The 26,594-nt window shown below is 42.5% G+C and overlaps 1 protein-coding gene across 1 annotated transcript in view; it reads right to left on the reverse strand.

The window, feature by feature from the left end:
* PDE4A (phosphodiesterase 4A) overlaps positions 1-26,594 on the reverse strand; it is a 373,112-nt gene that overhangs the window by 107,439 nt on the left and 239,079 nt on the right. The window contains exon 8 of the mRNA XM_053718013.1: positions 6,210-6,303. Within this exon, the coding sequence (XP_053573988.1) occupies positions 6,210-6,303 (94 nt within the window). The remainder of the gene's footprint in view (positions 1-6,209; positions 6,304-26,594) is intronic.

Genomic DNA, 26,594 nt, shown 5'->3' on the forward strand with positions numbered 1-26,594 from the left:
TACACCATAGCATTCAGACATGCACACACATGCACACAGAGGGGCCTACACCATAGCAGTCAGACATGCACACACATAGGCCTACACCATAGCATTCAGACATGCACACACACACACACACACACACAGAGAGGCCTACACCATAGCATTCAGGCATGCACACACACACGCACACAGAGAGGCCTACACCATAGCATTCAGGCATGCACACACACATGCACACAGAGAGGCCTACACCATAGCAGTCAGACATGCACACACATAGGCCTACACCATAGCATTCAGACATGCACACACATAGGCCTACACCATAGCATTCAGACATGCACACATAGGCCTACACCATAGCATTCAGACATGCACACACACGCACACAGAGAGGCCTACACCATAGCATTCAGACATGCACACACATGCACACATAGGCCTACACCATAGCATTCAGACATGCACACACACGCACACAGAGAGGCCTACACCATAGCATTCAGACATGCACACACACATGCACACATAGGCCTACACCATAGCATTCAGACATGCACACAGAGAGGCCTACACCATAGCATTCAGACATGCACACACACATGCACACAGAGGCCTACACCATAGCATTCAGACATGCACACAGAGGCCTACACCATAGCATTCAGACATGCACACACACATGCACACACATAGGCCTACACCATAGCATTCAGACATGCACACACACATAGGCCTACACCATAGCATTCAGACATGCACACACACATGCACACACATAGGCCTACACCATAGCATTCAGACATGCACACACACATGCACACACATAGGCCTACACCATAGCATTCAGACATGCACACACACATGCACACACATAGGCCTACACCATAGCATTCAGACATGCACACACACATGCACACACATAGGCCTACACCATAGCATTCAGACATGCACACACACAGGCCTACACCATAGCATTCAGACATGCACACACACGCACACAGAGGCCTACATCATAGCATTCAGGCATGCACACACACATGCACACAGAGAGGCCTACACCATAGCATTCAGACATGCACACACATAGGCCTACACCATAGCATTCAGACATGCACACACATGCACACAGAGAGGCCTACACCATAGCATTCAGACATGCACACACACATGCACACAGAGAGGCCTACACCATAGCATTCAGACATGCACACACACATGCACACAGAGAGGCCTACACCATAGCATTCAGACATGCACACACACATGCACACAGAGGTCTACACCATAGCAGTCAGACATGCACACACACACACATGCACACAGAGGCCTACACCATAGCATTCAGGCATGCACACACACATGCACACAGAGAGGCCTACACCATAGCATTCAGACATGCACACACACATGCACACAGAGAGGCCTACACCATAGCAGTCAGACATGCACACACATGCACACAGAGAGGCCTACACCATAGCATTCAGACATGCACACACACATGCACACAGAGAGGCCTACACCATAGCAGTCAGACATGCACACACATGCACACAGAGAGGCCTACACCATAGCATTCAGACATGCACACACACATGCACACACATAGGCCTACACCATAGCATTCAGACATGCACACAGAGAGGTCTACACCATAGCAGTCAGACATGCACACACACATGCACACAGAGAGGCCTACACCATAGCATTCAGACATGCACACACATGCACACAGAGAGGCCTACACCATAGCATTCAGACATGCACACACACATGCACACAGAGAGGCCTACACCATAGCAGTCAGACATGCACACACATGCACACAGAGAGGCCTACACCATAGCATTAAGACATGCACACACATGCACACAGAGAGGCCTACACCATAGCATTCAGACATGCACACACACATGCACACAGAGAGGCCTACACCATAGCATTCAGACATGCACACACACGCACACAGAGGCCTACACCATAGCATTCAGACATGCACACACACGCACACAGAGAGGCCTACACCATAGCATTAAGACATGCACACACACATGCACACAGAGGCCTACACCATAGCATTCAGACATGCACACACATGCACACAGAGGCCTACACCATAGCATTCAGACATGCACACACACATGCACACAGAGAGGCCTACACCATAGCATTCAGACATGCACACACATGCACACAGAGGCCTACACCATAGCAGTCAGACATGCACACACACATGCACACAGAGGCCTACACCATAGCAGTCAGACATGCACACACACGCACACAGAGAGGCCTACACCATAGCATTCAGACATGCACACACACGCACACAGAGAGGCCTACACCATAGCATTCAGACATGCACACACACACGCACACAGAGAGGCCTACACCATAGCATTCAGACATGTACACACATGCACACAGAGAGGCCTACACCATAGCATTCAGACATGCACACACATGCACACAGAGAGGCCTACACCATAGCATTCAGACATGCACACAGAGAGGCCTACACCATAGCATTCAGACATGCACATACACATGCACACAGAGGGGCCTACACCATAGCATTCAGACATGCACACACATGCACACAGAGAGGCCTACACCATAGCATTCAGACATGTACACACATGCACACAGAGAGGCCTACACCATAGCATTCAGACATGCACACACATGCACACAGAGAGGCCTACACCATAGCATTCAGACATGCACACAGAGAGGCCTACACCATAGCATTCAGACATGCACATACACATGCACACAGAGGGGCCTACACCATAGCATTCAGACATGCACACACATGCACACAGAGAGGCCTACACCATAGCATTCAGACATGCACACAGAGGCCTACACCATAGCATTCAGACATGCACACACACACGCACACAGAGAGGCCTACACCATAGCATTCAGACATGCACACACACGCACACAGAGAGGCCTACACCATAGCATTCAGACATGCACACACACATGCACACAGAGAGGCCTACACCATAGCAGTCAGACATGCACACACATAGGCCTACACCATAGCATTCAGACATGCACACACACACGCACACAGAGAGGCCTACACCATAGCATTCAGACATGCACACACATGCACACAGAGAGGCCTACACCATAGCATTCAGACATGCACACAGAGGCCTACACCATAGCATTCAGACATGCACACACATGCACACAGAGAGGCCTACACCATAGCATTCAGACATGCACACACACGCACACAGAGAGGCCTACACCATAGCATTCAGACATGCACACACACATGCACACAGAGAGGCCTACACCATAGCATTCAGACATGCACACACATGCACACAGAGAGGCCTACACCATAGCATTCAGACATGCACACACATGCACACAGAGAGGCCTACACCATAGCATTCAGACATGCACACACAGAGGCCTACACCATAGCATTCAGACATGCACATACACATGCACACAGAGGGGCCTACACCATAGCATTCAGACATGCACACACATGCACACAGAGAGGCCTACACCATAGCATTCAGACTTGCACACACACCCTTTTGACTTATTCAGACATGCACACACATGCACACAGAGAGGCCTACACCATAGCATTCAGACATGCACACACACATGCACACAGAGAGGCCTACACCATAGCATTCAGACATGCACACAGAGGCCTACACCATAGCATTCAGACATGCACACACACACACACACAGAGAGGCCTACACCATAGCATTCAGACATGCACACACACGCACACAGAGAGGCCTACACCATAGCATTCAGACATGCACACACATGCACACAGAGAGGCCTACACCATAGCATTCAGACATGCACACACATGCACACAGAGAGGCCTACACCATAGCAGTCAGACATGCACACACATAGGCCTACACCATAGCATTCAGACATGCACACACACACGCACACAGAGAGGCCTACACCATAGCATTCAGACATGCACACACATGCACACAGAGAGGCCTACACCATAGCATTCAGACATGCACACAGAGGCCTACACCATAGCATTCAGGCATGCACACACACACGCACACAGAGAGGCCTACACCATAGCATTCAGACATGCACACACACACGCACACAGAGAGGCCTACACCATAGCATTCAGACATGCACACACACACGCACACAGAGAGGCCTACACCATAGCATTCAGACATGCACACACACATGCACACAGAGAGGCCTACACCATAGCAGTCAGACATGCACACACATAGGCCTACACCATAGCATTCAGACATGCACACACACATGCACACACATAGGCCTACACCATAGCAGTCAGACATGCACACACATGCACACAGAGAGGCCTACACCATAGCATTCAGACATGCACACAGAGAGGCCTACACCATAGCATTCAGACATGCACACACATGCACACAGAGAGGCCTACACCATAGCATTCAGACATACACATGCACACAGAGGGGCCTACACCATAGCATTCAGACATGCACACACATGCACACAGAGAGGCCTACACCATAGCATTCAGACATGCACACACACATGCACACAGAGAGGCCTACACCATAGCATTCAGACATGCACACACATGCACACAGAGAGGCCTACACCATAGCATTCAGACATGCACACACACATGCACACAGAGGTCTACACGATAGCATTCAGACATGCACACACATGCACACAGAGAGGCCTACACCATAGCATTCAGACATGCACACACACATGCACACAGAGGCCTACACCATAGCATTCAGACATGCACACACATAGGCCTACACCATAGCATTCAGACATGCACACATAGGCCTACACCATAGCATTCAGACATGCACACACACATGCACACACATAGGCCTACACCATAGCATTCAGACATGCACACACACATGCACACACAGGTCTACACCATAGCATTCAGACATGCACACACATGCACACAGAGAGGCCTACACCATAGCATTCAGACATGCACACACACATGCACACATAGGCCTACACCATAGCATTCAGACATGCACACACATGCACACAGAGAGGCCTACACCATAGCATTCAGACATGCACACACACATGCACACAGAGAGGCCTACACCATAGCATTCAGACATGCACACACACATGCACACAGAGAGGCCTACACCATAGCATTCAGACATGCACACATAGGCCTACACCATAGCATTCAGACATGCACACACAGGCCTACACCATAGCATTCAGACATGCACACACAGGCCTACACCATAGCATTCAGACATGCACACACACATGCACACACATAGGCCTACACCATAGCATTCAGACATGCACACACACATGCACACACATAGGCCTACACCATAGCATTCAGACATGCACACACACATGCACACACATAGGCCTACACCATAGCATTCAGACATGCACACACATAGGCCTACACCATAGCATTCAGACATGCACACACACGCACACAGAGGCCTACACCATAGCATTCAGACATGCACACACACATGCACACACAGAGGCCTACACCATAGCATTCAGACATGCACACACACGCACACAGAGGCCTACACCATAGCATTCAGGCATGCACACACACATGCACACAGAGAGGCCTACACCATAGCATTCAGACATGCACACACACATGCACACAGAGAGGCCTACACCATAGCATTCAGACACGCACACACACATGCACACACATAGGCCTACACCATAGCATTCAGACATGCACACACACATGCACACACATAGGCCTACACCATAGCATACACACATGCACACAGAGGGGCCTACACATATGCTGACCCTGACTCTCTCTCACACACTGATAACACGGATGCCTTTTCATACATTGATACCAAGAGAGTATTACATTAGCATTTTGTTAAAGTAAATGTAATAAGGAATGTTTATCACTTGCTACAAACTACTTCTAACTTACTCACTGTATGGCAATAAGTCCATGTTTTTATTCATAATCAACGAGTGACAAAACCAGAGACCACATAGCTATTGTTATCATATTTTTTCAAGGCAATGCAGATAGTAATTATACATTCCAGTGGTTGAAAAATGTATTTCAGATTTGTGAAGACCTAATATGTGGTTTTAGCTCAGTGGCAAACTCTAAACATCCATCCATGAAAATATTTAGGCAAAGACAGGTTTGATAAAAAAGGATATAAAAAAAACGGACTCACCAAGAAATGTGTTAGAAATATATTCTGAGACCTGGTTCCCTGAACGGCTCATTTCAGACAAGTGGGTCAGCTCACGGTTCAGCATTCTTTTGAACTATAAGAGTAAAAAAAAGGTGGTAGATGATAAATTAATAACAAATAACAACACAAAAAAACTGTCAAATACCAACGTGATGCGAATATTTTAAAGTGTTGAATTTTGGTAGCGTTAATATGAATGATAACATTAAAAAATAGTTAACCTTTCTCTTTATCAAGTAACTATTCAGTGTGTAGTGTCAACTATTATTGTATACCTACACAATTCTAAATTGTAGCATTATCGTTATACAGTACATCGGGTTTATAAGCAGTGTATGTATGCTCAATACCAGGGTAGTAGTTATTAGTTTATAGAGCATGTTCATTATTAGTTATATTATTACTTAGTTGTATTATTAGTTGTATTATTACACAAAGCAGCATGTTCACTACATACTCTAGTATCATACAGTTTTATGTTACTATACAGTAGCACTTGGTTATGCCGCCTCCTCTCACCTTGATGTAGCTCCATGACACAGAGCGCAGGTAGTTGGTATCAGGCATGATGGCAATTTGTGTGGGTTTCACGGCGAGATATCCTCAGTAAGCTGTGCTTAATACTCCTTTCTTTTCTAGCTCACTATATTTTGTATACAATGCCCCCTTTGCTGATCCAGTCTTCCAATTCTCAAGCTGAAATTCTCAGGAACTATTTTCAATAAACTCTCCTCCCAGTGCCCCTTACTACTCTCCTCCATAATCAGACTTACTACTCATTCTCTTTTTTTTATACAAGCAATATTTCTACCGTTTGTTTTGTTATCCCATTTTATCCTTTCCCTTCTCTCCCCTGTGCTGCTGTTGTATCTACTGGATTTATTCCCTTACACCCCAGCACATTCTAGTAACTCTCTCTTGTGTTCTCTTTGTGAGCTGCCTGCACTACTCTCGATGATCTCTTTCCTCTTTAAGCCCCCTCAATGACTTCCCTAAAGTCTATACAAACTCCCACAGCTGTTTGCTCTGTGTACATCCTTCACTGCTGTCACCTTATGTCTGCCCTGTTCGCTCCCTGGCTTTAGTTGCCAATTCTCTCCCAGCTCCTTAGTCTCTTTGCTGTGGCTCCCCCTCCCCTTACTGTCTTGTAGAGCCCTCCTCTGTTTCCTCTCTCACTCTCTCCTTGGATTCCCCTCTGCCTCCCTCCCTTCTAAATAATTCTTCCCATATGGTTTGTGAGAAGCAGGTACTGTATATGAGCAGGCTGCACAAGTGCTAGGTTTCTAGACAGCGCTGATGATTATGGCAGCAAGATATAATAATTCAGAGTTTCTCTACACAGATAAAAATGATAAACCTTATTAAAAGAATTACAGGTATACCTCACTTTACAGCGCTTCACTTTACAGCGATTCGCTAATACAGCGCTTTGTGGAGCTGAAGTTCAACCTACAAGGATTTTGAAACAGTGCTGTAATCTTCATGAGATTGTGAGAAAAGTGACTGGCACCATTTTGTTATGCTTAGTTCACTCTGTTTACATCATTACAGTGCAATCTGTGTCTCAGTGTTATAGTCTGGCAAATTGTACTACAGTAATTGTCACTATTTTACAGGTACAGTATTTATTAAATACTAATTGAATACTTGCTGTGCTAGGGTTAAACTAAACATAGCACTATTGCACCCCTAATATATGTTAGTTCAAACATGTTTTCAAGATTTTAAACATTGAAAAGAAAGCTAAAACTGCCTTGTTTCACTTTAAGGCGGTTTTCACTTTACAGCGAGGCTCCGGTCCCTAACCCGCTGTATGAGTGGGGTATACCTGTATGTTCTATAGGCTGACAGTGGATATGTTACAGTGTATAATAATATTGGTTATCTAAACCTGTCCCTGATAGAGAGCAGCTCTGCACTTTATATTTAAGACAAAGACTGATTGGGGAGCCTGTGGACAAAGGAGTTGGACTAATATAATATCTATATTTATATACTTTCTATTACACTAGCGTACAGGTCAATCACTGTGGCATAATATCTGAATTTATAAAGCAGCTTTTACACTATGACACAGTCACTGTTGCAGAATACCTGCATTTCTATGGAACCATAGTTTTACACGTGTGTACTGTGCAGACATTGCTGTATAATATCTGTATGTATATGGAAATACTGGTGCACAGGGCAGTTACTGATGTACAATATCAGTATATATACAGAACCTTTCTATTTCACTAGTGCACAGTGAAGTCACTGCTATATAATACCTGTATTTTTAAAGCACCTTTCTGTTCCACTAGTGCAATCACTACTGTCATTACCATGCAAAATCTGCATTCATACAGCACCTGACTAGTGCACAAAGAAGTGAGAATAATATCTGTATTTAGACAGCACCTTTTCTATTACACTAGGGTGCAACACACACTTCTCTTATGTAGTATCTGTATTATACAGCACTATTATGTCACACTTCATTGGCTTATTATATCAGTGTATATGTTTCTCATTCAGTAAAAGACTAGTACACTGAGAAGCTATTGCATATTTTATTCATACATCACCTATTACTAGTCTTTCACTGGTCTCTGTGTACTTAAAGAGTCCCCTTTTACTATACTAATGTTCTGTCTAAGCTATAAGGGTATTAACGCAGCATCTTTCTGTTACTGTAGCATATAAACAGTTTGCACAGTAAGATAGCTAGGTTTCACCATCTTTATTAATCTACTGCTGTATAAGGTCTGTGCATTTGTACAACACATTTCTACGCTGACTGGTGGTATAGCCTTAAGAGGAGGTTATTGAACGTACAGTATGTTGCTTTTGGAGAACATTTGAATCAAGATAAAAGTGGAAAATGAGTCATATTTGTGTGTTTACAAGTTACGAAGAGGTTGTGTGCTTTCTAGAAGGAATAAGACCAGGAGAGACAAAAAAACTACTTCTATTAATTAAGCCTGGAGAATTCTCTGTATGTACATTATTAGCAGACAAAGAACAAACACTAATTAGCCCCAGAGGTGGCATGGAAGTGTGACAAATTCCCACAACAAAAAGGAAGTTGAAACTTAATAAATAAATGTATGTAGTACACACAATTACCCCTGGAACAAATGCATGGCAATGTGTGTGTATTTATACAGCTCTTCTCTATTACATGTATACAACAGTACAGCCAGCTCTGGGATGGGACCCTCAGTAATAGTTCATTTATAAAACTCCCTGCTATTATTGTTACACACATTACTGAGGGTCCCACCCCTGTACTGTGTCTATAATGTATAAATCACCTGATATTACGAAGTTAAGGGTCCTTCCCCAGAGGTGGCTGTACTGTGTATAGTTATTATAGCAAGAAGATGTATAAATGAACTGACATTACTGAGAATCCGACTCTAGAGGTGGCTGTAGTATCAGTTCATTTATACAGCTCCTCAATATTATAGCTATACACAGTGCAGCCACCTCTGGCGCGGGACCCTTACCTTAGTAATATCAGATTATTTATACAACTTCTCAGCATTAAAGGTACACACAGTACAGCTACCACTGGAGCCGTGGGACCCTCAGCAATTTCAGTTCATTTATACAGCTCCTCACTATTATAGATAAACATCGTACAACCTAGAGTTGTGCATTCGGCGGTTTCACTCATGGCCCAATGCGGAAGTAGGAGGCTATTTTCATATGCAATTTCTTTGTTTTCTTGTTATCCTTTGTTGAAAAGCAGGAAGGCAAGTTCAGGAGTGTGCATGTGTCTGCATTACTATATGGCAGCAGTTTTGCAACAATGTTATACAATAGGAAGAGCACTAGAGGGCAGCACTATTTCCTGTCATGTAGTGCTCCAGAAGTGCATGCTACCTATAGAGGTATCTCTTCAACAAAGTTTAACAAGAGAACAAAGCGAATTTGATAATAGAAGAAATTTGGAAACTTTTTTAAAATTATATTTTCTATTTGAATTTTGAATAAAAAAAAAAGTTGAGTTTCATATCCCTTTAAATAGCCCACTTAAAAAAAGAGACATTAAATGCAAAATGAAAAACTATGTAAATGTAATATATTCATTTTCACCCCTTTGCTGAAGCAGTTTTAGACTTTTTACGTCTTTTCTGGAATTTTAATTGCTTTATTTTTTCTTCTTCAGCAGTACACATACTTTAAGAACCCCCCCCCCAAAAAAAAAAAATAACAACTTTATTTTGTTGAAATGATTAAAATTGAATAAAATAACAATAAGCTGCCACCAAGGATATTAAAAGACTAATTGTTATTTTGTGAATAATTTATTTAATGCAGACACTTTACACACCTATTCTAATCCATTAGAATTTTAATGCAAAAATACTGTATGCAAGGTAACTCTAAGCTTCCTTTTCTAAGCCATTTTAATTTATTAGAAGAGTTGCTGATCATACAACCACTCAAACTTTATATACAATATAATATAAAAATCGAATCAAACACACGAAAAACTATAATAAACAACCATTTATAGGCTTTTCAAGTAAGTTCTCACAGGGCTGTTCACAGAAGCAAAGAGAAAGTAAAACAGGACAGCTAATAGATTATTAGTTGTCATTTTAAAACAAATATTTTGTCCAATCTATTGTAGTTGTAAATTAATGTTTAAATGTCCGTATTTTAGTTGTGTAATAATTTTATAGTTTAAAAGTGTGATCTCAACGATAGTTTTAACTTTTTATTAATGGAACATAACAGTGTTCTCACCAGGACCTTATTAATGGGTGTGCCACCCGGCTAATTTAATTGACCACCAAGCTAATATCATATTAAATGTTTATTTGCTCAAATTATCATTAAATAAATTTATGTCTATTTATGCAATTAATTTGTGCTTTGGATAAAAGAAAACGTTATAATATTAGAAAGTATACACTTCCCCCACCCGGCAACTTCATAATGCCACCACGCTGGCAACATTTTCTGTGGAGAACACTGCAGAATAAAAACTAAAATGTGTGCAAATGCATTCCGGTTGTGAACAAAAGCATTTTTGAAATAGAACTGTATTTACAAAAAATAATTCTACATATGTATTTTATGGTGCGCATGCCCTTTACATGCATTCAAACACTGCATCTGCTCAGAGAGTCAGGAAAGACTCATACAAGCCACCATTGGCTCTCAGAACAGACGTGATATTTAAATGTGGGTGCGCAGGTCATGCACAACAGTGAGTGCTTTTACTAGAGGCATTTTTCCTAATACATATATTGCAAAAATTATTCAATTCACGATATAAATGCACTCCTGCATATTTCCATTTTGTCTCTTAGTTCCCTTTAAACCAGGAACCAATAGTGGCCTAGATTACAAGTGGAGCATAATAAATAGGGCAGGGCGAGTTATCCTTTGAGCAACCTTGAGCTAAGAATAGAGCACAATCTGATGGTAAAAATGTTATACCAGGGAATCTTAACACAGCCGTCATTTTTTTTAGTGAGCCCTGTACTTTCAATGTATAGAGCCGGGAGTGCTATTAGAACGCATTTTACAAGTGGTAAGTTAAATGTTGCTCTTGAAGGCAAAAAAAAATAGTGCAAGAAAATGTAGTGCTTTTGGAGATCTGAAGTATAGTGTTAATGCTTGAAGATTATGAATAACAACACACAAAAAACATAATTTATGCTTACCAGATAAATTCCTTTCCTTCCGGATAGGGAGAGTCCACGGCTTCATTCCTTACTGTTGGGAAATACAACACCTGGCCACCAGGAGGAGGCAAAGACACCAAGCCAAAGGCTTAAATATCCCTCCCACTTCCTTATTACCCCAGTCATTCTGCCAAGGGAACAAGGAAAAGTAGGAGAAACATTAGGGCATAAATGGTGCCAGAAGAATAAAATAAATAATAGGGGACCGCCCATAGACAAGAAAAAATGGGCGGGGGTCGTAGACTCTCCCTATCCGGAAGGAAAATCATTTTTCTGGTAAGCATAAATTAAGTTTTCCTTCCTGAGATAGGGAGAGTCCACGGCTTCATTCCTTACTGTTGGGAAAACTATACTCAAGCTCCAGAGGACACTGAATAAATAACGGGATGGAACAAAAAGGAAGAGGCGGACCCTATTCTTAGGGCACCACAGCCTGCAAAACTTTTCTCCCAAAAGCTGCTTCAGGAGAAGCAAAAACATCAAACTTGTAGAATTTTTAAAAAGTATGTAAGGAGGACCAGGTAGCCGCCTTACAAATATGATCCATAGAGGCCTCATTCTTAAAGGCCCAAGAGGAAGCCACTGCTCTAGTGGAAAGAGCCGTTATCCACTGTCTCGTAAGCTAAGGGGATGACACTCCTTAAAGGACCAGTCAATACAATAGATTTGCATAATCAACAAATGCATGCTAAGAAGACAATGCAATAGCACTTCGTCTTAACTTCAAATGAGTAGTAGATTTTTGTTAAATAAATTGCAAAGTTATGTCTATTTCCACTGCCCCTGTATCATCTGACAGCCATCAGTCAATCACAAATGCATATAAGTACAGTATATGCTGTGAACTCTTGCACATGCTCAGTAGGAGTTGGTGACTCAAAAAGTGTAAATATAAAAAGACTGTGCACATTTTGTTAATGAAAGTAAATTGGAAAGTTGTTTAAAATTTCATGCTGTATCTGAATCATGAAGTTTAATTTTGACTTGAGTGTCCCTTTAACCAAAAAGATAGGGAAGTCAAAGTAGCCTTCTGCCCCTTACGCTTCCCAGAATAGACAACAAACAAAGAGAAAGATTGTCTAAACTCCTTAGAACTTCAAGGCGCGATACACAATTGTAAAGTAAGCGTTCCTTCAATGAAAAAGGATTAGGACACAAGGAAGGAACCACAATCTCCTGATTGTTGTTGCAATCTGACACAACCTTAGGAAGAAAACCTAATTTAGTACGTAAAACTGCCTTATCTGCATGAAAATTCAGATAAGGGGGCTCACATTGCAAAGCAGAGATCTCAGAAACTCTGCACGCAGAGGCAATAGCCAATAAAAAGAGCACCTTCCAAGATAACAATTTAATGTCAACGGAATGCAGAGGCTCAAACAGAACCTGTTGCAAAATCCGAAGAACAAGATTTAGGCTCAAAGGAGGAGACCCAGATCTAAACACAGGTCTGATCCTAATAAGAGCCTTAACCAAGGACTGCACATCTGGAAGCTCAGCCAGTCTCTTGTGCAATAAAACCGACAGGGCCGAAATCTGTCCTCTCAGGGAAATAGCAGAAAGGCCCTTCTCCAGCTTATCCTGGAGAAAAGATAAGATCCTGGCAACCTTAACTCTGTGCCAGGAAAAGCCACGCTCTTCACACCAGAATAAGTAAGTCCTCCACACCTTGTGGTAGATATGCCGAGGAACTGGTTTACAAGCTTGAATAAGAGTATCAATGACACTCTCAGAGAAAACTCTCTTGGCTAAGACAGACAGGCCCATTTATCAAGCTCCGTATGGAGCTTGAAGGGCCGTGTTTCTGGCGAATCTAAAGACCGCTGCTCCATAACCCTGTCCGCCTGCTCTGAGCAGGCGGACAGGAATCACCGGAAATCAACCCGATCGAATACGATCGGGTTGATTGACACCTCCCTGCTGGCGGCCGATTGGCCGCGAGTCAGCAGGGGGCGGCGTTGCACCAGCAGCTCTTGTGAGCTGCTGGTGCAATGTTAAATGTGGAGAGCGTATTGCTCTCCGCATTTAGTGAGGTCTTGCGGACCTGATCCATAGAGTCGGATCATGTCTGCAAGACCTTTGATAAATTGGGGCCTAAGCGTTAAATCTCTACGCAGTCAGCCTCAGAGAATCTAGATTTTGATGAACAAATGGACCTTGTATCAGCAAGGTAACTTCCATGGAGGAGATGAGGACATCCCCACTAGATCCGCGAACCACGTTCTTCGCGGCCACGATGGAGCAATCAGGATTACTGATACCCGCTCCTGCTTGATGCGGGCCACCACTCGAAGCGGTAATGGAGGAAAAAAATATAGGTTTGATATTAAAATTTGCGATTTTCTGCTTGGGGTACTGGTATGATGCCACCTAGAGAGGAGAGATCTCTCACATATTCTAGAAAGGCTTCTCTCTTTTCCAGTCTTGAAGACAGGTTTGAAAGGAGGAATCTGTCCCTGGGCGGATGGGATCTGAACCCTATCCTGTAGCCCTGGGCGACAACGTCTAGAACCCAAGGATTCTGAATGTCCTTCAACCATGCTTCTGAGAAGAAAGATAATCTGCCCCCTACTTGGTCCAGAGACCGTTCAGGGGCCGCCCCTTAATGCCGAGTTTGTCTCTGCAGGCTTCTTGCTCTGTTTAGACTTGTACCAAGAATGAGCCGTTTTCCAAGTTCTCTTGGACTGATCCGCTTTCGCGACGGGCTGCTGACGCTGGGCCTTGTCCACATGAAAGGGACGAAAAGTAGATCCTTTAGGCTTAGCCTTCTTATCCTGCGGTAGGAAAGCTCCATTGCCTCCCGTAACCGTGGATATGATCGAATCCAATCCTGGAGTGAACAGAATCTTTCCTTGAAAAGGCAGGGACAACAGCCTCGACTTAGAGGTCATGTCCGCAGACCAAGATTTAGCCACAAAGCCCTGCAAGCTAAAACGGAAAAACCTGACACCTTAGCATTCAGGTGAATAATTTGCATATTGGCATCACATATGAAAGAATTGGCGATCTTCAGCGCCTTAATCTTGTCCTGTATCTCGTCAATGGAAGTCTCCCCCTCGACCATTTCACACAGGGATTCACACCAATATGTCGCAGCTCCGGCGACAGCGGCTACAGCCGCTGCCGGCTGAAAAACAAACCTTGTGTGTTGAAACATTTTCCTTAACATCTTTTCCAACTTTGTATCCATGGGCTCTTTAAATGATGAACTATCCTCCAGGGGAATAGTTGTCCACTTCGCGAGCGTGGAGATAGCACCATCTACCTTAGGGACAAAAGCCCACAGCTCCAGCTGAGAGTCCGGGACGGGGAACAGTTTCTTAAAGAAAGAAGGGGAAAAGGAAGAACCTAATCGCTCCATTCATTCTTAATAATATTTGCCATCTTAACAGGAACCAGGAAGGCCTGAGGCACCACCCTGTCCTCATATACCTTATCAAACTTAGGAATCGCAGGTTCTTCTGGAAGTTTCGGTTCCGGAAACCTCCAGAGTAGCAAGCACTTTCCTCAGCTAAAAGCGCAAATTTTCCATCCTAAACCTAAAGTCAGGCTCCTCCACCGCCGGAGGTTTAGATGACACGGACTCCGACCCAGAAGGGGCCTCCTCCGAAGAGTCGGAGTGGGCCTCGTCATCATATAACGCCTCAGAAAGTTCCACAGGCATAGACAACCCCTGGCCCGGGCCGCCATGATACGCCCTACCCTTGCGCTTAGCAGAACGTGGTAAGGCATGGATCACTTTCCATACCGCCGTTTGCAGCTGATCCGCAAAATCTGATGGCCAACGAATCTCTCCCGCAGGAGTAATGATTGGACCCTGGGGAGCTGCATGTGCAATTGGAGATGGGTGCTGGGAACACACCTCACGGGATGGGGACCCCTCAGACGTGGATGGCTCATTAGTACTAGACATCCGTTTGCTCTTAGATGTCGTAACTTTATTAAGGCATGTGGAACATAGTTGAGCAGGCTGATCTACCAGAACCTCCTCACAATAAACACAGGAATGAGACCTTGTTAAAGAGGGAGAACCCTCCAACGCTTCAGAGTCCTCCATAGCTTGCGCTGTTATTACGGACTAGATTGACTTAATAAATAGGCACCTTATAACTTCCAATGGCCAGGGCACTCACCACCTCCTCTGATCCGGACTACAGAAACCTATCCATCTCCTGCACCGCTGATCAACAGAGGAAGAGAGATAGCCACACCCAGTCAAATAGAATGCCTGGCAGCACCGCCCCTGCCAAAGAAGAAAACGCGCCAAAAAATGGCCACGCAATACTTCCATAAGTCACCTGAAAGTTCCACACATTGCCAGAGCCTCATCTCGTACGTAACGCAGCAATGACACAATAAACAATATCATGTATAAACCCCCCTGTTCAATAATCCCCTTTCCAGGAATATTAACCCTTGATTCTTTAAAGATAAAAAGCGTCACACTTTGATCCTGTCTTCCATGTTATCATTATGCAATAAAAATGAAACGATCTTACCAGAATCTTACCAGAATCTCCGGCAACTCCAGTCCACATGGGTGCAGATTCAGGATTGCCTTCATCGTTCTATGCAGCGCCAAAAAGTTCCAGGCTGATCGTAGCCGTTTGCAGCACCATCCTACCAGGTTGGTGAGAGAGTTTGGCTATCCTCCCGCAACTTGAACCTATGTGTGCCTTCCAATAAATTGGCTCCCCGTTATGTTGGTCCTTTTCACAAATACTCCGACGGGTTAATCCAGTGGCCTATGCTCTTGACCTTCCTCCTGCTATGCGCATCTCCAATGTTATTCATGTCTCCCTCTTGAAACCATTGGTTTGTAATCGGTTTACCACTGTGTTGCCTCATCCCCATCCTATCTTTGTTGACAACCATGAGGAGTATGAGGTCAGCAGCATTATTGAATCTCGTATGTCCAGGGGCTGTGTACAGTATTTGGTTCACTGGAGGGGCTACGGTCCGGAGGAGCGTTCTTGGGTTCCCTCCTCTGATGTTCATGCTCCCACCCTCCTCCGTGTCTTCCATGCCCGTTTCCCCCAATAAGCCTTTTGTCCTCCTGCGGGGGAGGGGTCATTGAGGGGAGGGTACTGTCAGGGTTTTTCCCTGTTTTGTTTGCAATGTGCTGCTGACAGCCATTTTACTCACCTCTCTTCCTGACTATGGTGCATTGTGGGGGATGCTGCTCATTTCCTGCACTTCCTTTTATGGCCAGACTGGTGTGCATCATCCATGTGAGACAGGATGCAGTCTCAGAATTGTGATGTCATCACTTATTATTTAAAGGGCCTCTGTTCAGTATGCTTTGCCTTTGCGTTGTCTCAGACCTGTTTGTGAGAGTTCCTGTGTATTACCTGGCTGCCTGACGTCCTTCCTGGTTCCCTGGCTTGTTCCTGACTCTAGCCTTGCTCCTTGGAGCGTTGGACTTTAGCTAGGGGTGGTTCCTTCCTTGGTTGGAGCTTGAGGAGCTGTTAATATGAGTTGGATGGTTTCGCAGAAAGAAACTCCCTGCATCTCCGGACTCTAACTTTCATCCAAGCCCTCACTGAGAGATTGACAGGACTACTTAAAACTCCTGTCCCATGCCGAAGAGTACTACCCTCCATAAGAGACAAAAACTAAAATTAAAAATGTTGAAACTTCTCTGCCATCCTACTGGGACGAAAGGCAAAGAATGACTGGGGGATGAGAAGAGTGGGAGGAGTAGTTAAGCCTTTGGCTGGGTTGTCTTTGCCTCCTCCTGGTGGCCAGGTTCTTATTTCCCAAAAGTAATGAATGCAGCTGTGGACTCTTTCCATTTAAGAAGAAAATAAATCAAAGTATGTCCCCAATATAAATAATGCCTCCTGTGTAGAGACTTCAATAAAATAGTCTGTGAGGAAATCACTAAGTTGCATATAAACTGCCCCACTAATAACTTATCTAAATAAGAAAAAGGAAGCACTTGAAGAAATTAAAAACTGGAATAACGTAATTATCAGCAATTCTGAAAATGGAATAAACATTGTCATTTGGCCCCTAGACATGTACATGAGGGAAGATAAAAAACAATTATTAAACCAAGATTGCTATAAACAGCTAACCTTTAACACCACACAAGGTTATTTAACATTATATAACTCAATCATAGAAGAAGCATTCAAAGACCAAATAATAAAAACTAAAGAACTAAAATTCTTAACAGTAGATCATCCAAAAGTGGCAACTTTTTATGTAATACCCAAAATTCTTAAAAATAGTACTAACTCACCAGGCCGACCCATAGTGTCCGGAATAAACAACCTGACTGAAAAAGCAAGCCAATACATTGATCAAAGATTGAGGGAGTTTGTGGATTCCCTACCTACCATCATATGTGATAGACACTATGGAAATGTAACTGTGGATGAAACATCTTGGCTGTGCACAGTTGATGTAGAATTACTATATACCAGTATAAATCATCAAACTGAGAAGGAAGTTAAATATTTTTTTAATTTAGCCTCAGAAGAAAATATTCATGATAGATTCATACTAAACCTTCTCAAGTGTATTCTACATCACAATTATTTCACATTCAACAAACATTTTTTTTCTTTTTTTTTTTTACAAGTCAGGTGCACCGCGATGGGAATGACCTGTGCCCCACCTATGCAAATCTTTTCTTAGGGTGGTGGGAGAAAACCATAGTGTTTTCTGATGATCTCTGTGAATTTACTGAACACATTCCCCTCTGGATCAGATATATTGACGATGAGTTTTTTCTATGGGAGGGGCCAAAAGTTGACATTTATTTCAAATCTTGAATCAGAATTCTGTCAACATCAAACTCACTTGGATATGAGTTTAGAACAGCTGTCTTTTCTAGAGCTCAAAATGATTAAAAACAAGGAAGGTCTAATTCAAACTGACATTTATAGAAAAGAAAAAGCGACCAATAGTATTCTACATTCATCAAGTGCTCATGCACCAAGCACTATAAAAGCTCTGCCAATTGGTAAATTCCTAAGAGTGAAAAGAAACTGCTTAAACGATGAGACCTACAAGAGAAGAGCAGAGGAACTCACAAATAGACTACAAAATAAGGGTTACAGTAAGAGATCCATTAAAAAAGCAAAATGGAGAGCCAATCAAACTCACAGACAAGAACTCCTCAAAATCAAGAAGAAAACTCCTGATAATGAAACAAGATTGATTTTAACATACAATCCATGTATCCAACAGGTTAACAACATTTTACAAAAACATATACATATTCTCCATACTGACCCAATTATTAAAAACATTATTGGAGAGGAATTCCAAATAGGGTACAGAAGATTTACCAATTTGAAATCGATGATCAGCCCAAATCATTTTCAAACAGAAAAGAAAAAAAGCACCATTACTAAATGTCATCACTTAAAACACTTCATATAAATGTAGAGAATGTAGCCTGTGTTATCATATGTATACAACACTATCAGTAACAGATATATTTCAGAAAAAAACACAAAATTGATTTGTATATTAAATGTCAAACCAAAGGAGTAATATACGCATTATCATGCCAATGTAATTTAATATACGTAGGTATGACAACAAGGAAATTACATACAAGACTTGGAGAACATTTAAGTAACATTAATAATGCTGAGAAAGATAAAAAAGCTGACAAAAAAAAATCACAAGAGTAGCATTACACTTTCTCCAAATTCATCAAAGTAAAACCAACAAACTAAAATGCTTTGGTCTCCAACACATAAATCTTGGGATAAGAGGAGGCAACTTGAAAAATGAATTATTAAAAGCAGAAACTAAATGGATCTATTTGCTTAACACTGTACACCCACATGGGTTGAATGAAAATAATAACTATTTTTCATATTTGTAAATGGGTATCAGCTAATCATTCCAATAAGAAAAGGATAAGATATTATATCAAACTTAATATACAATATAAAAAATCTTTTAATTTTACTTATAAAATATCCGATTATGAGGTAGAAATATTAATGCACAAGAATCCCTATCAATATAATTGAGCAACACACACTTTAATTTATTAGATTTTCTGAGCATATCAGGATATTATAGTAACATATGTCACCATAGAGGAACACACAAAGCATTGTAAAAGCATTAACAACCCCAAACAGAAGATATTGGGGTGGCACTAAATTTGACAATAATTGTGATACACACAACAACACAAGACAAACAAGCTAGACACCAATAAATTCACTTCAATATAAAATTAAAGATCTGAAAGTACAAACTCACAGAATGCCACTATCTCAATGTGCATATTATATTATATTTATTTAATAAGTCGAATATTATTTTACAAAATATTCACACACCAATCAAAAGATTTTTTGTTAAGTTTTGTCACGTTTTTTCAAATTTTGTTAAATGTCATCACTTAAAACACTTCTTCACTATTCCCAATGCACATTAAAATATGAATAATAAGGAAAAGACATACGGCTAGATTACGAGTTTTGCGTTATGAGTGAAAAAGCAGCGTTATCGGTTATAACGCTGCTTTTTCACTACCGCTGCTATTACGAATCTTGTAGGTACAGCTGTACCGCACACTTTTTTGGCCTTAACGCAAATGAACTTACGCAGTTTTCGTAAAAAAATTTTTCAATGGGACTTCCATTGCGCCGATATTACAAGCTTTTTCTGGGAGGCCAAAAAGTGAGCGGTACAGCCTATCCCGCAAGATTCGTAATGCAATCTAAAGCCAGTAGTTATGAGTTTTACGTTAAAAAGATGTAGCATAAAACTCATAACTAAAGTGCTAAAAAGTACACTAACACCCATAAACTACCTATTAACCCCTAAACCGAGGCCCTCCTGCATCACAAACACTAAAATAAAATTATTAACCCCTAATCTGCCGCTCCCGACATCGCCACCACTATAATAAACATATTAACCCCTTAACCGCCACACTCCCGCATCGCAAACACTAGTTAAATATTATTAACCCCTAATCTGCCGCACCTAACATCGCCGCCACCTACCTACATTTATTAACCCCTAATCTGCCGCTTCCAACATCGCCGCCACTATAATAGACATATTAACCTCTAAACCTAATCCTAAATCTAACCCTAACACCCACTAACTTTAATATAATTAAAATAAATCTAAATAAAACCTACTATTAATAACTAAATAATTCCTATTTAAAACTAAATACTTACCTGTAAAATAAACCCTAAGCTAGCTACACTATAACTAATAGTTACATTGTATCTACCTTAGGGTTTATTTTTATTTTACAGGCAAGTTTGTATTTATTTTAACTAGGTAGACTAGTTAGTAAATAGTTATTAACTATTTACTAACTACCTAGTTAAAATAAATACAAATGTACCTGTAAAATAAACTTAACCTGTCTTACACTAACACCTAACATTACACAACAATTAAATAAATTACATAAATTAAATACAATTACCTAAATTACAAAAACAAACAAACACTAAATTACACAAAATAAAAAAGAATTTATCAAATAGTTAAACTAATTACACCTAATCTAATAGCCCTATCAAAATAAAAAAAGTCCCCCCAAAATTAAAAAAAAAACCCTAGCCTAAACTAAACTACCAATAGCCCTTAAAAGGGCCTTTTGCGGGGCATTACCCCAAAGAAATCAGCTTTTACCTGTAAAAAAATACAAACAACCCCCCCAACAATAAAACCCACCAAATAAAAACCTGACTAATAAAACCTAAGCTCCCCATTGCCCTGAAAAGGGCATTTGGATGGGCATTGCCCATAAAAGGGCATTTAGCTCTTTTTCTGCCCAAACCCTAACCTAAAAATAAAACCCACCCAATAAACCCTTAAAAAAACCCACTAAAAAAACCACTAACCCCCGAAGATCCACTTACAGTTTTGAAGACCAAGCATCCATCCTCAACGAAGCCGGGAGAAATCTTAATCCAAGCGGCAAAAAGTCCTCAACAAAGCCGGGAGAAGTCTTCATCCAAGCCGGCAGAAGTGGTCCTCCAGACGGGCAGTAGTCTTCATCCAGACGGCATCTTCCATCTTCATCCATCCGGCACGGGTCCATCTTCAAGACATCCTGCGCGGAGCATCTTCTTCTTTCCATGGCGACTGAAGAATGAAGGTTCCTTTAAGTGACGTCACCCAAGATGGCGTCCCTTGAATTCCGATTGGCTGATAGAATTCTATTGTCACTTAAAGGAACCTTCATTCTTCAGTCGCCGTGGAAAGAAGAGGATGCTCCGCGATGGATGTCTTGAAGATGTACCCGCTCCGCACCGGATGGATGAAGATAGAAGATTCCGTCTGGATGAAGACTTCTGCCCGTCTGGAGGGCCACTTCTGCCGGCTTGGATGAAGACTTCTTCCGGCTTTGTTGAGGACTTCTTGCCGCTTGGATGAAGACTTCTCCTGGCTTCGTTGAGGATGGATGTCCGGTCTTCAAAACTGTAAATGGATCTTTTCTCTTGTTAAGTGTAGTCAGTCCACGGGTCATCCATTACTTATGGGATTATATCTCCTTCCCAACAGGAAGTTGCAAGAGGATCACCCAAGCAGAGTTGCTATATAGCTCCTCCCCTCACATGTCATACCCAGTCATTCTCTTGCAACTCAACATAGATAGGTCGTTGTGAGAGGTCTGTGGTGTTTTTTAAACTTAGTTTATGTCTTCAATCAAAAGTTTGTTATTTTAAATGGCACCGGAGTGTGCTGTTTGTTCTCAGGCAGTATTAGAAGAAGAGTCTGCCTGCGTTTTCGATGATCTTAGCAGAAGTAACTAAGATCCACTGGCTGTTTCTCGCACATTCTGAGGTGTGAGGTAACTTCAGAAAGGGGAATAGCATGCGGGACCCCCCTGCAAACGAGGTATGTGCAGTAAATTATTTTTCTATGGAATGGAATTGACTAGAAAATACTGCTGTTACCAATGTAATGTAAGTACAGCCTTGAATGCAGTGGTAGCGACTGGTATTAGGCTGATGAGTGTATGTGCACTGAAGTATTTTTCTAGAGAATGGAATTTGTCTAAGAAAATACTGTTAATGCTGAAGTAATGTTTGAGCCTTAACTGCAGTAAAAGCGACTGGTAGCAGGCTTAATAATAACACTTCATAATCTTTTAATGTCTAAAACGTTTACTGGCATGTTAATCGTTTTTTGTGAGGTGCTTGGTGATAAAACTTATTGGGGCATGATTTTTCCACATGGCTAACGATTATTTCTGCATAGAAACAGTTAACTGAGATTCCCCACTGTTGTAATATGTGTGGGAGGGGCCTATTTTAGCGCTTTTTTGTGCAGTAAAAATTCAGTCACAGTTTTCCTACTTCATCCTCCATGATCCAGGACGTCCCTAGAGAGCTCAGGGGTCTTCAAAATTCATTTTGAGGGAGGTAATCAGTCACAGCAGACCTGTGACAGTGTGTTTGACTGTGATAAAAACGTTATTTGTTAAATTGATATCCGTTTTTGGGTATTAAGGGGTTAATCATCCATTTGCTGGTGGGTGCAATCCTTTGCTAATTTAATACATTTACTGTGAAATTTTGGTTGCTATAACTGATTTGGTTCATTGTTATTTCAACTGTGACAGCTTTTTGTGCTTCTTAAAGGCGCAGTAGCGTTTTTTATATTGCTTGTAAATTTATTGAAAGTATTTTCCAAGCTTGCTAGTCTCATTGCTAGTCTATTTAAACATGTCTGACACAGATGAATCTGCTTGTTCACTATGTTTGAAGGCCAATGTGGAGCCCCATAGAAATTTGTGTACTAAATGCATTGATGTCACTTTAAATAAAAGTCAATCTTTACATGTAAAGAAATGATCACCAGACAACGAGGGGGAAGTTATGCCGACTAACTCTCCTCACGTGTCAGTACCTTCGCCTCCCGCTCAGGAGGTGCGTGATATTGTGGCGCCAAGTACATCAGAGAGGCCCATACAAATCACTTTGCAAGACATGTCTACTGTTATGACCGAGGTATTATCTAAATTGCCAGAATTAAGAGGCAAGCGCGATAGCTCTGGGTTAAGGATAGAGCGCGCTGATGATGGGAGAGCCATGTCTGATACTGCGTCACAATTTGCAGAACATGAGGACGGAGAGCTTCATTCTGTGGGTGACGGATCTGACCCAGGGAGACTGGATTCAGAGATTTCTAATTTTAAATTTAAGCTTGAAAACCTCCGCGTACTGCTAGGGGAGGTATTAGCAGCTCTGAATGATTGTAACACTGTTGCAATTCCAGAGAAATTATGTAGGCTGGATAGATACTATGCGGTGCCGGTGTGTACTGACGTTTTTCCTATACTTAAAAGGCTAACAGAAATTATTAGCAAGGAGTGGGATAGACCCGGTGTGCCTTTTTCCCCACCTCCTATATTTAGAAAAATGTTTCCATTAGACGCCACTACACGGGACTTATAGCAGACGGTCCCTAAGGTGGAGGGAGCAGTTTCTACTTTGGCTAAGCGTACTACTATCCCGGTGGAGGATAGTTGTGCTTTTTCAGATCCAATGGATAAAAAATTAGAAGGTTACCTTAAGAAAATTTTTGTTCAACAAGGTTTTATCTTACAGCCCCTTGCATGCATTGCTCCTGTCACTGCTGCTGCGGCATTCTGGTTTGAGTCTCTGGAAGAGGCCATTCGCACAGCTCCATTGGATGAGATTATGAACAAGCTTAAAGCACTTAAGCTAGCTAACGCATTTGTTTCTGATGCTGTTGTACATTTAACCAAATTAACGGCTAAGAACTCTGGTTTCGCCATCCAAGCGTGCAGAGCGCTATGGCTTAAATCATGGTCAGCTGACGTGACTTCTAAATCTAAATTGCTTAATATTCCTTTCAAAGGGCAGACCTTGTTCGGGCCCGGCTTGAAAGAAATTATTGCTGACATTACTGGGGGTAAGGGTCATACTCTTCCTCAGGACAAGGCCAAATCTAAGGCCAAACAGTCTAATTTTCGTGCCTTTCGTAACTTCAAGGCAGGAGCAGCATCAACTTCCTCCGCTCCAAAACAGGAAGGAACTGTTGCTCGTTACAGACAGGGCTGGAAAGCTAACCAGTCCTGAAACAAGGGCAAGCAGGCCAGAAAACCTGCTTCTGCCCCTAAGACAGCATGAAGAGAGGGCCCCCTATCCGGAAACGGATCTAGTGGGGGGCAGACTATCTCTCTTCGCCCAGGCTTGGGCAAGAGATGTCAAGGATCCCTCTGCGTTGGAGATCATATCTCAGGGATACCTTCTGGACTTCAAAGCTTCTCCTCCACAAGGGAGATTTCATCTTTCAAAGTTATCAGCAAACCAAATAAAGAAAGAGGCGTTTCTACGCTGTGTACAAGACCTCTTATTAATGGCGGTGATCCACCCAGTTCCGCGGACGGAACAAGGGCAAGGATTTTACTCAAATCTGTTTGTGGTCCCCAAGAAAGAGGGAACCTTCAGACCAATCTTGGACCTAAAGATCTTAAACAAATTCCTAAGAGTTCCATCATTCAAAATGGAAACTATTCGAACCATCCTACCCATGATCCAAGAGGGTCAATACATGACCACAGTGGACTTAAAGGATGCCTACCTTCACATATCGATTCACAAAGATCATTATCAGTACCTAAGATTTGCCTTTCTAGACAGGCATTACCAGTTTGTAGCTCTTCCCTTCGGGTTAGCTACGGCCCCGAGAATCTTTACAAAGGTTCTGGGCTCTCTTCTGGCGGTACTAAGACCGCGAGGCATAGCGGTGGCTCCGTACCTAGACGACATTCTGATACAAGCGTCAAGTTTTCAAATTGCCAAGTCTCACACGGAGATAGTTCTGGCGTTTCTGAGATCCCATGGGTGGAAGGTGAACGTGGAAAAGAGTTCTCTATTACCACTCACAAGGGTTCCCTTCCTAGGGACTCTTATAGATTCTATAGAGATGAAAATTTACCTGACGGAGTCCAGGTTATTAAAGCTTCAAAATACTTGCCGGGCCCTTCATTCCATTCCACACCCGTCAGTAGCTCAGTGCATGGAAGTAATCGGCTTAATGGTTGCGGCAATGGACATAGTACCATTTGCGCGCCTGCTTCTCAGACCACTGCAATTGTGCATGCTCAGTCAGTGGAATGGGGATTACTCAGATTTGTCCCCTCTACTAAATCTGGATCAAGAGACCAGAGATTCTCTTCTATGGTGGCTTTCTCGGCCCCATCTGTCCAAGGGGATGACCTTTCGCAGGCCAGATTGGACGATTGTAACAACAGACGCCAGCCTTCTAGGTTGGGGCGCAGTCTGGAATTCCCTGAAGGCTCAGGGATCGTGGACTCAGGAGGAGAAACTCCTCCCAATAAATATTCTGGAGTTAAGAGCAATATTCAATGCTCTTCTAGCTTGGCCTCAGTTAGCAACTCTGAGGTTCATCAGATTTCAGTCGGACAACATCACGACTGTGGCTTACATCAACCATCAAGGGGGAACCAGGAGTTCCCTAGCGATGTTGGAAGTCTCAAAGATAATTCGCTGGGCAGAGTCTCACTCTTGCCACCTGTCAGCGATCTATATCCCAGGCGTGGAGAACTGGGAGGCGGATTTTCTAATTCGCCAGACTTTTCATCCGGGGGAGTGGGAACTTCATCCGGAGGTCTTCGCTCAACTGATTCATCGTTGGGGCAAACCAGATCTGGATCTCATGGCGTCTCGTC

This window comes from Bombina bombina, chromosome 6 (genome assembly GCF_027579735.1).
Source record: "Bombina bombina isolate aBomBom1 chromosome 6, aBomBom1.pri, whole genome shotgun sequence".
NCBI lineage: Eukaryota > Metazoa > Chordata > Amphibia > Anura > Bombinatoridae > Bombina > Bombina bombina.